The 18,009-nt window shown below is 39.1% G+C and overlaps 2 protein-coding genes across 5 annotated transcripts in view; one reads left to right on the forward strand and one right to left on the reverse strand.

The window, feature by feature from the left end:
- Ubr3 (Ubr3 ubiquitin ligase) overlaps positions 1–18,009 on the forward strand; it is a 53,320-nt gene that overhangs the window by 21,955 nt on the left and 13,356 nt on the right. The window contains exons 9-11 of the mRNA XM_089702195.1: positions 15,279–15,460; positions 16,372–16,496; positions 16,819–16,961. Of these exons, the coding sequence (XP_089558321.1) occupies positions 15,279–15,460; positions 16,372–16,496; positions 16,819–16,961 (450 nt within the window). The remainder of the gene's footprint in view (positions 1–15,278; positions 15,461–16,371; positions 16,497–16,818; positions 16,962–18,009) is intronic.
- orion (chemokine-like protein orion) lies at positions 130–12,825 on the reverse strand. Of its 4 annotated transcripts, none has more exons than XM_089702103.1 (10): positions 12,222–12,825; positions 5,276–5,417; positions 3,491–3,628; positions 2,834–3,051; positions 2,540–2,632; positions 1,982–2,109; positions 1,493–1,732; positions 1,207–1,338; positions 773–942; positions 130–349 (listed from the first exon to the last, which is right to left on the reverse strand). In XM_089702103.1, exons 1-10 carry the CDS (start codon positions 12,783–12,785, stop codon positions 183–185), a joined length of 1,992 nt encoding a protein of 663 aa, XP_089558229.1. In that variant the 5' UTR covers positions 12,786–12,825; the 3' UTR covers positions 130–182. The 4 variants fall into 4 exon arrangements, with proteins under 4 accessions (XP_089558229.1, XP_089558230.1, XP_089558232.1 ...); XM_089702104.1 differs by lacking the exon at positions 1,982–2,109 and adding an exon at positions 2,175–2,302; XM_089702106.1 differs by lacking the exons at positions 1,982–2,109; positions 12,222–12,825 and adding exons at positions 2,175–2,302; positions 7,132–7,653.

The following is an 18,009-nucleotide window of genomic DNA, read 5'->3' on the forward strand; positions in this document are numbered from 1 at the left end:
TAAACTGGTATAATCGACCTTATGATGTTTTGGATATTATATAATTAATAAATTCCTACGGCTTACGTTTCGATTAATTGCAAAAGATTAACTAAAGCAACCAGAATTTGGGATCAAAATAAAACAGCATTCCGTATCACTAAACTTTATTGTAACTTAACATAACTGAGTATAAGAGTACACTAGAAGCTCGCGAGGGGCATGAAGTCCTCCGTCTCCACACTCTCGGGCGGAGGGTCGGCTCGCACGTGCCGCGAGAAGTCGTACGTGAGCAGCTTGGGTGCGAGGAACCCGCCCGACCCGCGAGCTCCCCGGTGTATTATACCCGCGCCGCTTATTAGCGCACTACCTGGAAATGCAATTATTGATAATAAAATATTGCGAAAATTCTATATTGCGTACGTTGTTAGGCGAAAAATATGGTGTTTAAAAAGATAGCATGATATAGCTACTAACGTAATTGTTCAACTACTAGATATTTCATTACATTGTTGAGCTGAATAGCAAAGAAATATATTTCGAAAATATTTTCAATTTTAAATAAAATATTTATAAAACGACCTAAATAGAAATAGGTTGTTTTATAAATATATTACAAACATGATTTTTCTGTATTTTGACGATTCAAAAACGTTTTTATACGAAGTCTTGTTCAATAAGTTAAATATTTGAGTTTGAATTAAATTCTACATGTATAATTAAACCTCGACGCCCAAATTTACTTTGATATCCTTAATTCAATCAATTTCTAAAAAAGATGATCGTAATTTACCTTTGGTGGGTTCGACGGGTTGTATATCAACGAAGGGCACGGTGCTCTGCGCTGCGTCCGCGTCGAAGTCGCTGTGCGTGAACTCCACGTACTGGTCGTGCTTCGAGTCCACGGCTAGTTGCGTGTGCGAGCGGGTCGGGATGTCCGGCTTGTATAGGGACAAGCGGCTCCTGGAATGTGGGGTTTTATCGTTAGATGGTCGTTATGCTGTGTTTATATGACCAAACGTAATGTAAGGATAAAAATGAGAATCGTGAAATCTATTTTGCAGAAAGGATATGCCTTTAATAGCTATTTTATTGCATGCTCGCGATAAAAAACTTCGTTAAGACAGACAAAAGTCATATGATCTTTAGATGTTAATTTTGTTTTGTTCTGTCTGACTTGCAAATCAAATATTTTAATAATTGTTCGTTAAGGTCGAAATTACTGACCTTGGAGTATCAGCTCCTTCTGTGTTGTCGTTGCTTATCCACTGGCTTCTGGCTGGTGAGAGTCTGCCCGTCGTATAGTTAAATGGTGTCGAGCGTATCTCGAAGTGTAAGTGCGCACCGATCATACGGAATCTGGAAATATTTCAAAGCATTTAATCATCAATCAAATTGTTTGTCTTTATAATTATTAATTTTGCTTTGTTTTGATACCTTACAAACAATGTCTAGGTTAGTGTACATTTAATCGTTTATTGCTCAGAAAAATGTAATATTCGCATATATTTACCTAACACCGGTCAGAATGTGTCCTTGTGGCGAGTCCAATTCATCCAAATCGACGGCTCTCTTCTCGTAAGTCAATGTATGGTAGTCGACTCCATCTCTCACGCCCGCGTCGCTGACGTCGAACTTCTGCACGGGCACCCAGCCGGCCGCGGTGACCGCCCCGCGCGGGCCCAGCAACCCCTCGCTGATCTGCAGGTGGAACACCCGCCCGTACTTCACCAGACGGATGCCGGTCACCACCCTGGGAAACAACCTCGTTCCTTTACCTGCTCGAGGATATAAAGTCATACCGACATGGACACCCGCACACCCCATGCAGTTATACACGATTACAGATAAACGCGCTACTCTACTCGTATGTCCCAAATGCTTTCGTGAAGAAATTAAAAGCTCCCGTGTTAGCCACTATTGAGCCGAAAAGAAAGCATTTATGTACAGCGAAGACGGTGAAGATGTTTGTGGCTCGCGTCAGAGTTCAGACGCTACTGACTTGTTCTTGTCGACGTCGGCGAGCGCTTCGCGCAAACTGAACGAGCGTTCCGCGACGCTTAGCTCGTCTTCGCACAGACAGAAACAGTACGAGCAGTGGAGGAGGTTCCACTTCCACCAGGAGTCGACCTTCGAAAGAAAATATTGCGTAAAAATCATAGAAATGTGCGGGCGTCCCGACAAAGGGGACTAACTTGTTGTTCTTGACGTCCGACGTGGCGTCCCACAGGCTGAAGTAGCGGTCGGAGCTGGGGCCCGACTCGTCGCACAGACACATACAATACGAGCAATGCCAGAATAGCCAACGCCACCACGAGTCCACCTGCGGAGTGCTAGCGTCAGTTTACTCGTTTTAGCGGCGCTTGGCGCAAACACGTGAGATTCACATTAATAGCAATAGTCATTTTTACATTCGTTAAATCATCGTCTCGTGACCTTTTTGATGTAAACAATACTGATAATTCAGATTTGTTTATGGCAAATGCCTTATTTAAAAATATACATTTTGAATGAATCTTAAAAAAATATAATAAATGTAAGTAGGTTATTCGTATGAAACCTTAGTAGTCCCGCGCGTACAGCTGCCCGCATGGCCGAGCGTGAGCCCGTTTTCGTACTCGATCCATTCGTATCTTCGCGTACTGGATTTACTCTGTAATAATATTCAAATATTTCAATAACGCTACAAGCATAATGATTATGATATTACATGATGTGTTTGCGTTGTGGTTTTGGAAACATTTTCCTGTGTTACATAAGCGAGCCTATTAACGACACAAAATAATTGAATTCGCTTGAGAATTATTACCTTTCTATATTTGCAATAATAATAGTAGTCAAAATATTAACTTACCGCGGGGCAGACCCACATGTCGGAGTCCATATATTGGCAGTTAATGATCCTGCCCTTGCAGGCGGGCTGCTTGGCGCAGAACTGGTCCTTGAAGCAGCCGTGGTTCTCCGCGAGCGTGTAGTAGGCGCAGTTCTCGCTGCACGTGTTGTCCGCGTTCATGTCCACCTCGTTCTCGATGTAGCCCTGCAGGAGACGCGTCACCTCGGCGTACGTTTCTCCTGGAACATTTTTTAAATCCATCTGTCATATTCTTTTATATTTTATTTTAGAGCTTTTAGTTTAGTTTATAGACATAATACTATGATCAATATTGGGAGAAGCCTCTGGCTCCTGAGACACAGTTTTAACTAGTTCAGGAGTCGAAGGATTCATTATCTAGACCTGTACAATTATTTAAAAAAAAAAAAAAAAAAAAAAAAAAAATATTCTGAACGTTTTTCATATAATTATGGTGGGCTTTGTTTAGTGTCAGAGTTATGGTTTTTTTAAAGTTGTTGTTTTGTGTTTGTTTTGTCCGGATGTTGAGTCATTGAATATGACTTGATCAATTCAGAGTTCTGTATGTCGGTTATAGTAGGTAATCTATAATTAAATACACTGTTCGTCTTTCTTTGTTTGTGGGTTCTTTCTTACCGTGAATAAAAAACATATTCTTACCTTCCTTGTGCTCCGGCGGGTCGCACCTGTACAAGTCGCGTCTGGCCATGGATAGAGCTGATCTGGCGGCAGCGGCGGTGCGCGCTGTTCTCTCGCCGTACCGCTGTCTCGTCAGACTTGCCTCTTGGGTGAAATTACCTGCAAATTAAGTGCAATTTCTTATGATATACATATATTGGTAAACGGAATATGGTTGAAGTTGTGTAGCTTGTGTATAGAATCGATTGTCAATAGAAACCGTAATCAGTATTCAGCACATGTTGACGAGCATGGGGAGAAATTATTACAATCTATAATAATAGGTGTCAATGTACGGCTTATGATTTCTCTAAACAACCGTCAAAATTGAAATGAAATATGAATGAATGTTTTCCGCAATTAAATTAAAATTAATTTTTATTATGAAATTACCTTTCTTTAAGATACATGAGGTTTTTTTCTAAATTAGGGACATGAGTAACTTCATTTAAATATGGCCCAAATGTCATTCAACTCTTGTCCTTGTAAAATTATATTAGACGCTTACGTGATGGTGTTAATTTTTATAACGCTTATACTCGTGTTTTTATTTTCTTGTTCCGCGGAAGTTAAACATTACTTTTTGTGAGAAATTAATTATCATAAATTTAATTATAATCAAAGTGTGTTATTCTATATATCAGTGCTGTTTCAATTACGCTTCTGAATATAGGCAAAATGAGATAAGCGGTATGAACTTGATCTCATTACTGCATTCAGTGTTTTATACGATTACAGTTCAACTCGGTTTACGTAAAAATATTTTTATTTATTCGGGTCATATGAATAAACATGATCTTTTTATGAATCTATTGTTCACGTATCTCTGAAAAGATTTGAAATTTGGGTTTTATTTGGGTTAGCTAACGGCGTATATTTGATAAAAGTTAATTTCTTTAATACGTCCATGATACGTATAATGCATTTTTATATTAATCAAAGCTTTCTTTCTGAATTTTATCGTTTATAACAAAAAAAATAAATTAATTTAAAAAAATAACAACAAACATGATTCATGCATATCATTGTCATTATAAACAATGCATTTTGAGGTAACCGGCTAAAAGTGAGCAAATTAACTTCCGAGAAGTGAATTGCAACGAGCGGTCAAGTTCTATAACCTTGCGGGGCTTCACGTATTTAACTATATCTGATAACTTTCGTATTTAAGCATTTATAGCAATTAAATTACCTAGTTTAATCATTAGAGCGTTAAATAGGATATAAAAAATTGGGATTATTGCGTTCTTAATCGTGAAATATAAAGGTGAACTTCCAAAGATTATCTCTAAATTAAATTACATAAGGTCGTGCAAAACATTTCTTTCCTGAAGTATATAAAACGACACGATTGTAATTTATACAGTACCATATAAACAAACAAGGGCAGATTTCACACTTCCCATAGCTGTTTATGTATCTTGTACGATAACTAAGAACTCGGTTCAGAAATCCGATCCTCATACCATTGGGGATACGATGACGGTATGTTTATCTACACGTGCAGTGTCAGAATTATTATTTGCAATGGAAGCTAACTCTTTAAAATTGATTCGTTCGTTCCCAGTAATTGTTATACCATAATTTTGACTTTAAACATCGTCATCATGAGCCGATTTTGTTCCAAATACAGAGATATGCCTTTGAGAATTCAGCACTACACAAATCTTGCAAATTTTTTGGTTTTGAAAATGTTTTATAAGTCTTTGCGAAATCAGGACTTTACTCAAATCCTGCTAAACAATATTACAGTTGTGCAATTTGTACCTTTCCCGTATATCCTGAGCAGCATCCAGGAGAACTGCATCATGGCGTACCCCTTGATCTCGGTGAGGGCGATCGTGTTGTACATGTCGTAGATGAGCTGATGCTGCGATAGTTGCAGGTCGCACACGTCTGGGTGCTTCTCCTGCAATATTAGTTGACATGTGTTTATTTGAATCTTTTATAGCATACGTTTTATTTGGTCCTTTTGCACCAATTGCAGGAGGTGAATTGAATGAAGGGTAGCAATTTTATTAGGGCTTAGCATATTTTATTTGGTTGCAGCTCTTGTAACAATTAAGGTCTGTTGATTTGGAATATTACATATTATGTATATCATTTGTCAGAAAGTTTCGTTATTAGGTTCGTTGTTGGTTGTTGGGCTCACTTAGGCAAAAGCTAATAGAAATTTAAACGAGAGAGATAAACAAATTCGCGTGCTGAAACGAGTGTATTACAAGTATAATATTATAACAAGGCGTCGCTCATCTTGTGGTGTTGTATTTTTAAATTGCGATAACGATGTAGTTTTTTATTATTGAAATAATAATGTTATATACTGACATAATTTTGATAAGCCTACCTAATTTAGGAGATTAATTTGTATACTTCTTAACGAAGGATGTATTTAGTAAATTTAATTACCTTACTAATTGACATAATTAATTATCTTATTATGTTTTTTTTTTAATTTTTATTTTGAGTCAACATTTTTTTTAACTGAACTATAGCTTGAAAACGTATCGATGTTTTAAACAACATATTTACCTAAATATTGTTTGTGTTGTTACATTCTTGAATTATTGATAGTATATCCGCTGTTATTTATTGTTTATAACAAACTTCACAAATAATATAGATACATAATATTGTTGGTATTTCGACCTCGTAACACATATTATCGGTTAAGATCAAGTGACTTAAAAACATTCTTCAAGTCTCACGAATTTCCATGAAATCGTAATGCTCAAAAAACAAAATGAATTCGTCGACATCGCTGAGTCAAGTGAAAGTTCCTTGAAATGATTTCCGTATAGGAATGTTATATGATTCGGAGGGATTTTGTATACTAAAAATTATTCTACTGCGACATAGATATTGCAAATATGCAACTGAAAACATTTAACATGTTCACTAAGATTATAATTTTAAATAATTATCACTATATAAATTTTTACTACTAGGTAATTTAATTGAGACCATTTCGTAATCTCATTATTCAATGCGTCCATTAAGTTGTTATAATGCAGTGGAAGGATATTAGTAATTACAGATACGATTCCTAGGCATTGCGTGTGATTGTTACGTAGCGACGCGTAGGTATCAGGTTTCTTTGTTTATTGTTTAGTAATCTCATTAGGCTCGCTGCGTTTTATTCTATATTCATCGGAACAATGAATAATCACCCGTTTGTATTGCACTCTTGTGTGAAAACGTTGTATTCATGTCACTTTATCAGCATTAGAGAGACTGTTCACATTATATTATTCTCATTGTTTATATTCGGAGCCTGTTATACCATTGTTTATCGAATCACCTTGACACTTCCGAAATATTGACTCGATTACACGCCGGCGTTCGTTACTCAACTTTACGGCCTGAATGTTAAACACTAGGTCACTGACATTTGCAATACGACCACTATCTCGTACGTCGCAGTTTTGTTTTGATTAACTTCAAACACGTTAACATACTAAACTCATAACAATTCGATAGTATTCACAACGCACTCGCTGACGGTCAATTTAGGCGCAGAAGTGACACATAAAGGCATTTTATCGAGGAGGTCGCAGAATACGACCGGAATCATCACGAAATTGCCGTATTGACTCGCGACACTTTCGATTGTCACTGTTTACCTGCAACACGGAGCGGAACATGTCGCCGTGCTCGAGCAGGTCGTGCAGCTTGCGCACGGCCTGCGCCACGGACGCGACGGGGTCCATGAGTATGCTCTCGGCCAGGTCGAGCCACTCGCGAAGCGGCGCCGGCACCGCGCCCGGCTTGGCCTGCCGGTGCACGAACTCGAGGAAGCTCTTGTAGAAGCCGTCCACCATCTGCAGCCGCTCCACGGCCTTGATCCACAGCCACGAGTCCAGCGGCGGGCGCGGCGGTCGAGGCACGCTCGCGACGTGCTCGTCGAACGCCACAAAAGCCTTTGTTAGCTCGACGTCGCCGCCCAGCCCGGCCTGCATCCACTCCGGATCGGTCACATTCTTCCACAGTTGCTGCTCTAGCTCGTAAAACTTGGATCTCACGGTGTCCACCGCGGTCGGGTCGCCAGCGCTGGCGACGGCCAGCAGCGCAAATAGCGCCGCAAATTTCATACTTTACACTAAAGCGTCTCGCGCCACGGTTGGTAACGCACTGGCGGCGGACGAGAGGGGACGGCCGCTCGCGAGTGGGGTTCCTCTAGTGATGTACGCGAGTCGATGATTTCACGTGCATTATTTTCCGAGTACACACTAATTGAATACTTGTTTTGTAAGCTTATTCGTTTTAACTAAAAATAAATGGCGCGTGACGATACGATATTTTTATGTCCACTTTAACCTTGAATTAACACCGATTCGAATGTACGATTTTGCGAGTTACGTATTTACCATAGTATAGGCATTAGGAGTATTATAGTGTAAAAAAATGAACATTTTAAGCGATTAAAAATGTATTTTATTGACTGCTAAATTATTTTATAAATAAATCCGGAAATTATTTCAAGTTATAATATTTAGCTGTACAGTATGTATACTATATTTGTTGTCTTGAACACTAATTTCTTTAGTCTTAAATAAACATTATCGATAGTCGATACCATCCTCCTCGTCACTATGTTGCATATGTTAATACGGTTACCTCTGCTCAAGACAGTTTGCTATCAACACATCTCTTATCGCGTTGCAATAAGATCGATATTGCAGTGGCAGAAATGCGTGTTTTGTAAATTCGTGTATCAGCTGACGTGCGACGCGGACGTCGGGACAATATGTCAGGATGGATTCTATTGTGTATGTGTGTAAACTTGTATAGTGGGATGCGGAGGGCTGGCGCGTGCAGGGGCTGCTCCCTTTTATTTGTTTATCGCTTTATGACTTTGCCGCTGTAGAAATAAACAATGCGTTGAGGAGGCGCACGGAATCATCGATCCCTGAAATGCATTGTAATGCTCACGGTAGTATTTATGAAGATGTGAAATAGTGTTTTACGAGCGCGTTAATGTGTGTGAAATTCTCGATACATACCTATATCGACACCTAGGTTATTAATTAAATCGAATATATTTACAAAAATGAAAATAATTTTAATAGGATACGTTATTGAAGTCAGTTTCTTATCTCTCTTCGAACGTATCGGTTTGAACTTTATAGATGTCTAGTAATCATTCAAGTATGCTTTAAAAGGAAACGTGTACCTACCAGTACAATAAATATAAATGTTGTTTTTTTAGTAGGTATGACATCCGCAAAACTATCACATGGCTATAAAGTATGCTATGCATATAAAACGTTTATTTATATTTGACTTAAATTTTATATCTCAGCATAACTGACGCATTACGCAGTTATTTCAATAACACCTTCTAAGAATAATTTGATAGCACTTATTATTGTAATCTTATACCAAGAGGCTTGTTCGCATACCTACTAATGTTTGTTTTGTTTAAAGTATAAAATACTACTAGGTATATATTCGCACAAAAACAATACTATACGTGCAAAAAATTAAAACTGTATTCTATTTTATTCAGAACACGTTTTATCTATAATAATATGTATGTGAAAAATAAAATGTAGGTACATACATTGTTTTACTAAATGATAAAACGATATCAGGATGTTTGTTCAAATTAGCCCTCGTTTTGTTACAAGGGAGTACAAAAATATAATTTACGGGTCACGAAAAGTGCATCGCTGATTGATTTAAATTAACGTATCCTCCCGAGTGACGCCGCACCCTCACACATGTACATGTGAAGAGGCACTGTGTACCGTACAATACTCCTTGTGATTGAGGACTTTTCAATTCAGTAGCATATTCCATTCGACGATCGGAATACAAGCCTTGTTTGCAAACAATGAGAGATAAGTTTGTCTCGATTGTAGAAGATTTATGTTGTAGTTGTCTTTGTTAATTCTTATTTGTTGATGAATGTAAATATTCAATCAAATTCCATGATTGGTAGACTGTTTTTACACAGAGAACTGTTCCTTCATGATTGTTTCGTAAATTTTTGTTCCTATAATCGACCGTTGTTTTTTAATTTTCTGCACATACTTATAGCGAATCAACGATAGATGGATTAATCAGAATGAAGGGAACAGAGTACGTAAGAGAAGACGACACATTACGCACTAACATACATGTAAATACATATTATTATATATAGCACTTGATAACCTTGTCTACAACTAGAATCTAGTGCTATGTTAGTGGAGTAAAATTGAATGAAAACGGAAGCTTCGGTATCTCGCGCGTAATTGTGAGTGTGTATTGTTTGACCTTCTGTCAATCATGTCCTATCTGGTGCGAGCAGATTTGTTAACGTCACACATAATTTATATGGTAGAAGTAGGTATTATTGGAATTTTATTTAGATGTATGTACCTATGTATGTAATTTTTAAACTAGTGTTTTTTTTAATGTTGTCTACCTTTGCTTCAATTTTAGAAAGCTTATACATAATAATTAATATTCAAGAGTGTTGGTAATGTAATATTTTAAGCTGTTAAAAAGTATGTCACTTCAATATTAGTTATCCCTGTAAAAAATAAAAACTAAAAATTTACAATTAAAAATATGTGATCGAGTTCACGACATTTAGTTAGGTGTGAAATTTAAATATTCCTCGACCGTAGTCACATTCTTGACCGAAAATCAAAATAATTTTTTACCACAGCACGTTGTGGGCTTCCGGCACAGCGCTGGTTTATCAAACCGCGGGCAAGTGACCCCGCTGACTCACTGTATATCTCGTATTCAAAATAGCAAAAATTATCATTTTTCACACTTGTACACTTCGATCAGTTACAGACTTATTAATAAAAACAAAATTACGTAAATAAACGTTTTGTTGTTGCTCATGTATTCTGTACTTTTGTGGTACAATAAATTTTTGGGTGTTTATATGGAAAAATGGATTTTGTCCTGTATATTTATCCTTGTATTTAGAGCACTTATACAAGGAAAAGTTTTCATCCTGTAACGGGGAATAAAGGATGTCGTTTTAAAATTAATTAAAATTAAAGTAAGATTAAAATGCTTCTCTACATAATTAACACGAACATGCAAGTTAGCAGAATGACAGAATCACATTTCTGTAATATATTGAACATGGCTTATCTTCGTTCATGTAACATCGCAAAAGTACAATTACATAGTAAGCTGTTAGGTTGTATCTACAATTCTACAGTAGTATTTAATAATTTGTGACAACGGTCAATAGGCACATGTACGGCGTTTTATTAAAAACAATCGGCCGCGTGACACCGGGCTCAATGACTCACATAATAACGGTTATCTCGGCAGACGTATAATAGTGATACATTCGAGTTAATCAGCCCTCGACCCCGAAACGAAAGCACAGACGAAAGCCTCGTAAAACAATAATGTGACTAAAATGCTCAGGATATGGCTAATGTGTGTATTTATAGTGTTTTTATGATGCTCTAAGTATGGTACAGTGTGGTAGGAATGTGATTGAATATAACTTTCATAGGTTTTAGATAAACTCGTTCATCAGGTGAAGGTACAGCGCGGTTTCACTCTCGCTTGCGAGTTTTTAAAGTATATTTTAGTGAGCCTATAAACCTTTTACGTGAAGTATGTTTTTGTGTAAATACTACTCAAACTAAAACATTGCTTAAACGCAGTTTATTTTCACAGGATTTCTATTTGCTGTCAACAAACAAACTACGGTTGATATAAATAACACATCCAATGACATAATTACTTTAGACTCTCAATGTTTTTTTATAAGAAAACACCAAAAACTAGAAATAGCCATTTCAAATACATAAAATAATGACGAAACCCTTAAAATGAAAATTTAGTATAATAATTCTACGATTACGCTTAAATTGTATACGTAAACTTAGTAAGAACTGCTAAAACTGTAAAATAAATCGGCGAACGTTACCAGATTTCAATAAACTTCCTTGAAACCAGTGATAATGAACGAGTATATTGACCGCGTTGCTGTGATAATATTCACCTACTTTTACTATTGTTAAATAAATAAACCAAACATTTAAACGGGCATACGTTTTCTGATATACATTTATGTTTAACAATGATCCAGTAACTTGAGTTGTTAACAAATGTAATGAATAAAGGAGTCTGAATAGCGGATGCACAATTGATCCGTCAGTCAATAAACCGGTGCAGTACAATGTGCTGGTGGAATGTCATGTTTTACACCGAATACGAGTTATGCCAAACATTTTTCATCTGGTTTCAAGTTGGTATTTGAAGAAATATTCTTGATTCTTACTGTAAACATCCTCTCGGTGCTCAGGCAAACGGTAGACACGCAAAAGAGGGTAACTCTAAATCTTGCGAATTAAATAAAGAAGTAGTCGTTAATGTGTACGTATTTAAATATAGAGGTATTAAAATTATAATTGATATAGGTAGAATGTAGTATATACAATAGAGTATAAAAATATGTATCATTATGTAAATGCAATTTGATATACTTTTTTAAACTTATGAACTTTCTCACGTATTGAATGCCTGTGCTATGAGAAATATAGCTTATTTTATCTCTGTAATATTTGTAATCTATATGTTTAGTTATCAATTGCTCAGCAAAACTTTTATTATAATAATAACTTGCAATGTCAAAGTTTAAGTTGAACTTTGTATACGCTATGTTTTGCATCGCATCCAATGTCGTGGCCGACAAAAGGACGAATAATGCGAAAATGTAATTGAAGGCGAAAGTAATACAAACCTCTAAATCATCCACAATGAGTTCCATTAGTCCTCGCACAAAAAGGTGTTTATACGGTGGAACAATCAAGGCGTGGATCCTCTCCATGAGGCCCGGCAGCGCGCCGCGGTCGTGCGACACGCACCAGTCTGCAAAATCTTCAAGCGTTCTCCTCTCCAGCTCCTGCTGTAGCTTCACATATTCCCGCATCATCCGATCGGCTGATTCCACGCGACTCAGCAAATCGGCCATTTCGTGCAGCCTCAGTTCGAGCCGGGCCCCTCTACCCACGCTCTTAGCCAGCAGCGTGGCCACTACCGAACTTCTATCCACTTGCAACTCCAATTTCCGAATTGCACGCGTTATCTCGGACAAGCGCGCCAATACCTGCCTTTCTCTTTTACGAATAAACGGCAATTCAACGCCCCCGGTGGCGTTGAATGGTTTGCCGATGACATCCCAGGAGTTGAGGACCTCCTCGCCGATTTGTTTACTCAGAAGGATCACGTCGACCGCTTCGTCGATAAGCGCGTGCGTGCTCGTCACGGCGATGAGAGCCAAGAACACTCGCACGCGACCGGACATGGCGACGGTCGGACTCCCACTGGTGTCTGCTGCCTGTTGCCGCGGTGACGCACGCTAGCACGGGGGTGAACAGCGCACAATACATAATGTGCACAAGTTACCGTTCATTCTCACCATTGTAACGAATAAAGATTCATTGAATATCATACATATAATATTAGATGAAATGTTGCAAAACACTTTAGCCATACATTTCTAGCCAGTTATGTCACGCTGCTCAATAAGTTGTAGAACCGGTATTATGTTCTGTAAACTGTAGGTACTCTATGAGTATGTCTAAATCAATATTTAAAGCAGGAGGTAGAACACAAAATGTACAAGAATGTGTAAGATCATCCATACGAAGAAAAATGTATATGTACGGTGTACCGTTATGATAAAGTCAGCTTACTAATTATACAGTTTTGTGGTAATTCCGAACATCTGGCAACATTTACAAAACCCGCAACATTCTCCACTTCATTAATAAAAGCTTTTTGTCGTCCTTTCTGAATTTTTTGTAGTCAGGAATTTGATGTCGGTGTGATATGGGAGGCAAACAGATGTGCGCTTTGTTATTTATTTATTGTAATCAGCAACGAGTTTTAATGATATTCTAACTATTGTACAAATATTGCGTGTTAGGGACAAAGGAAAGACAATTATCCTTCTATTTGGTTCACTCGATGTCCTTAAGTCAATAATAATTATGAATCGATTTATAAATCGATTATTATACAAAAATACATGTATTTTTGTATTATAATACAAAAATACATTCGGTATCAGTTCAATTTCATAATTTAGGTCAAGTGATTTATTTGTTTTGGGGTTGTTTATGGATTGATTTTAAGTGGCTACATGATTACATATCATTAAAATAGATTAACATTTTTTTACTAATGCTTGTTTTGTTTATTATAAAAAAAACCGGCCAAGTTTTTTCCTTTTGAGGTACGGAACCCTAAAAACACAATATGATAAGAGAAGTCTTTGACATTTCTACGATAAATGTGAATACACAAATTTAAACTCAAACATTTATTTATTCAATTAGACTTCTTTTAGAAGCACTTTCGAATCGTCATTACATATTTTTGACATTTACCACCTATTCGGAAAGCAAAATCATGTAAAAATTACAAGTTAATTTTACATTATAAGTATGTAACTTATATCTAACTGCATAATATAATAAAAAAATAATATGCCAAAGAACTGTCCTGTGGAGGCTGTGGTACTTACGCCTAAACTCTGTAATACAATGAGGAATTTAAGCAACTTGTTTAAGCGACTCAGATTATCTAGTGAAATACGCGGAATTTGCAATTGAAATTTGAAACACATTTTATTTTATAATTAAACATTGTTATTACTCTGTACTCAAATTACAGGGATTCCCCTAAATGTAGATAAGTAAGCTTACTTGCATTAATTTGAATGTCCGGTTGTGTGCGCTGAACGAACTAGATATACATAGAGAGACGAAGATATATTACTAACTAGATTTCCGCCCGCGGCTTCGCCCGCGTTTTCAAAGGAAAACCCGCATAGTTCCCGTTCCCGTGCGATTTCCGGGATAAAACCTATCCTATGTGTTAATCCAAGTTACCCTCTATATGTGTGCTAAATTTCATTGTAATCGGTTCAGTAGTTTTTACGTGAAAGAGTAACAAACATCCATACATCCATACATCCATACAAACTTTCGCCTTTATAATAGTACTAGATTTCCGCCCGCGGCTTCGCCCGCGTTTTCAAAGGAAAACCCGCATAGTTCCCGTTCCCGTGGGATTTCCGGGATAAAACCTATCCTATGTGTTAATCCAAGTTACCCTCTATATGTGTGCTAAATTTCATTGTAATCGGTTCAGTAGTTTTTACGTGAAAGAGTAACAAACATCCATACATCCATACATCCATACATCCATACATCCATACATCCAAACATCCATACATCTATACAAACTTTCGCCTTTATAATAGTATTAAGATTAAGATAAAAACTCCTCACAAATACAAAACAAAAACGTGTTTGTGTGTACACAAACAGGTTTTTTTTAAGAATATTGTAATGAATAATGATATAATTTCCTGGCTTGGACCCGCATAATTAAGGTATAGTAGAGAGTTACTAAGCAATCCGTGTTTGGCAAGGAATTATTCTACACGCTCTCAACTCAACTCAAAAGTCAAACATTTTTTGATTCGCTTTAGAATCGCCAAAATACAGAATTAAATTATTCTATACCAACTGGAAAGCAGATTCTACATACAATATTCGGCAGGGAACTCTGTGGCTGGGCTTTTGAAATCATAAAACTATATTTTGATGAGTCGTGATCGTATTTTTTGCCAATAAGCCAGAAAAGTGTCCCGTAGTTTTTAAGCGACAAGAATTCATGTATCTTCCATTTATTTTTATAGTAAAAGCATTGCCCTATGTATTAATTTGTGAATTTTAATCTCTCCTGATCATGATGTCCGTCTAACTTGTCAGTTTGCCCCCCACAGAGCCTGTTCTACGAGATCCTGGCGGGCGTGTGGGTGCGCAACGGACTGCAGATCAAGGGGCAGGCGATGACGTACATCCAGGCGAACTTCTGCAACTCGATGGTCGACTTGGACATATTCTGGCTGCAAATCTGCGCCGCGCACCTGCCCGCCGACCAGTTCATGGACATGTGTATAGACACGTGAGTACTGAGCACACAGACACACAAACAGACACGCAAACAAACACACACACATTGTCACACGCACACTCGCAAGCATATATAAGCCCACACAAAAATTCCATGGGATCATACAGTTAGATTTTATGCATTCGATGCTGGATTATTCAAGTCAAGTACTTGTCAGTCAGTACTGTTCACTACAATTTACGTTATAAGGTCTCGCAATTGCATATGATTTTTTAAATTATTAAATTTGTAATCATAATATAGAAGAAAACAATCAGATAAGGTCAGTTGACATTAATCTGTATCTACTGCCGCCGTAACCTTTATATAATACGATTAATTCTATATAAAAAAAATCATCATCATCAAATGCTACAATTTAAACGTGAATGTAACTTTATATCTAACATTGAATTGTAACAACTGCTTTATTCACTTAAAATTTCTGCGAATTATGATAATGTATGTACTTGGTGTACTGTGACTAGATACTCGGTACTCGTGACATATAATTATGCCGCTGGTTCTCTCGTTTCACATGGAACTATTGTATTATGTGTGTAAGAGTTTCACTGTCTTTATGACTTCTTTTTTGTTCTCAATCATGTTTTGGTATCATGACGTATAATAATATTTTATAGTTTTTTTTATTGTATTGTTTACAGTAAATTTGTTATGATTTCAACACAGACAGAAATTACTTGAATTTTTGTAAAGTCTATTTTTGTCTTTATGAAGGTGTTATTTCAGGAAACATTGCATTCTAGTTCTACATACAATCGCATTTGATTCTTATATGATATTTGCATCATAATATGATGCATTAAATGTAAACAGACTTTTGTTTACTTGAAAATTTTAAATGTAAACAATGTCTATCCATAAAATATTATAAGGAAATAAAAACCCAACATTTGCTCCAGATTCGGAGTGCGCGAGTGGCTCAGTATGACGCCGATGTCGCCGTCGCAAGCGGCGGAGCAGGATGCCATGGTGGAGGGGCTGCTCACATTCCTCGCTATACTCGTCAGCTCCAGGACTAACCTTGGTGAGTGGACACCTGGCAACTTAATTAGATATAGGTCAAATATTATCTTACTTTTATTTAATTTTCATTAAAAATGTTGATTTTTCTCACCAAGGTGGAAACTTGGATAATAAGGATCTTTCTTGTCAGAGAACTATAATTTTTGACTAAAATTGGCAATTTTTCTGCAAAATCTAATAATAAATAATCAGTGTTGTCAGCATTTGCATTATTTTACCAAGAATGTCCGTTGTTTTTACTTAAAATATTTTTCGGTATGAGGTTGTGTGTTCTTTGGAAGCGTTCGTAAAGTTGTTTATATTTTAACACGTGTGGTTGGCAGGCAACGACGAGGTGCTGCAGTCGCGCGTGGAGGTGGCCACGCTGCTGGCGGCGGGCGACAAGACGCACTCGCAGCTGCTGGAGCTCATGCCCGAGCGCTCCGGCAACGCGCACACGCGCAACTTCGAGGCGGTGCTGAGTGAGGTGCGTGCGGCACGCTAGGTACACTTGCAGCAACGACGAGGTGCTGCAGTCGCGCGTGGAGGTGGCCACGCTGCTGGCGGCGGGCGACAAGACGCACTCGCAGCTGCTGGAGCTCATGCCCGAGCGCTCCGGCAACGCGCACACGCGCAACTTCGAGGCGGTGCTGAGTGAGGTGCGTGCGGCACGCTAGGTACACTTGCAGCAACGACGAGGTGCTGCAGTCGCGCGTGGAGGTGGCCACGCTGCTGGCGGCGGGCGACAAGACGCACTCGCAGCTGCTGGAGCTCATGCCCGAGCGCTCCGGCAACGCGCACACGCGCAACTTCGAGGCGGTGCTGAGTGAGGTGCGTGCGGCACGCTAGGTACACTTGCAGCAACGACGAGGTGCTGCAGTCGCGCGTGGAGGTGGCCACGCTGCTGGCGGCGGGCGACAAGACGCACTCGCAGCTGCTGGAGCTCATGCCCGAGCGCTCCGGCAACGCGCACACGCGCAACTTCGAGGCGGTGCTGAGTGAGGTGCGTGCGGCACGCTAGGTACACTTGCAGCAACGACGAGGTGCTGCAGTCGCGCGTGGAGGTGGCCACGCTGCTGGCGGCGGGCGACAAGACGCACTCGCAGCTGCTGGAGCTCATGCCCGAGCGCTCCGGCAACGCGCACACGCGCAACTTCGAGGCGGTGCTGAGTGAGGTGCGTGCGGCACGCTAGGTACACTTGCAGCAACGACGAGGTGCTGCAGTCGCGCGTGGAGGTGGCCACGCTGCTGGCGGCGGGCGACAAGACGCACTCGCAGCTGCTGGAGCTCATGCCCGAGCGCTCCGGCAACGCGCACACGCGCAACTTCGAGGCGGTGCTGAGTGAGGTGCGTGCGGCACGCTAGGTACACTTGCAGCAACGACGAGGTGCTGCAGTCGCGCGTGGAGGTGGCCACGCTGCTGGCGGCGGGCGACAAGACGCACTCGCAGCTGCTGGAGCTCATGCCCGAGCGCTCCGGCAACGCGCACACGCGCAACTTCGAGGCGGTGCTCAGCGAGGTGCAGAAACTTCCTT

This window comes from Colias philodice, chromosome 13, assembly GCF_061535455.1.
Source record: "Colias philodice isolate Cphi_HAF_F1 chromosome 13, ilColPhil1 Martin Lab GWU primary, whole genome shotgun sequence".
Taxonomy (NCBI): domain Eukaryota; kingdom Metazoa; phylum Arthropoda; class Insecta; order Lepidoptera; family Pieridae; genus Colias; species Colias philodice.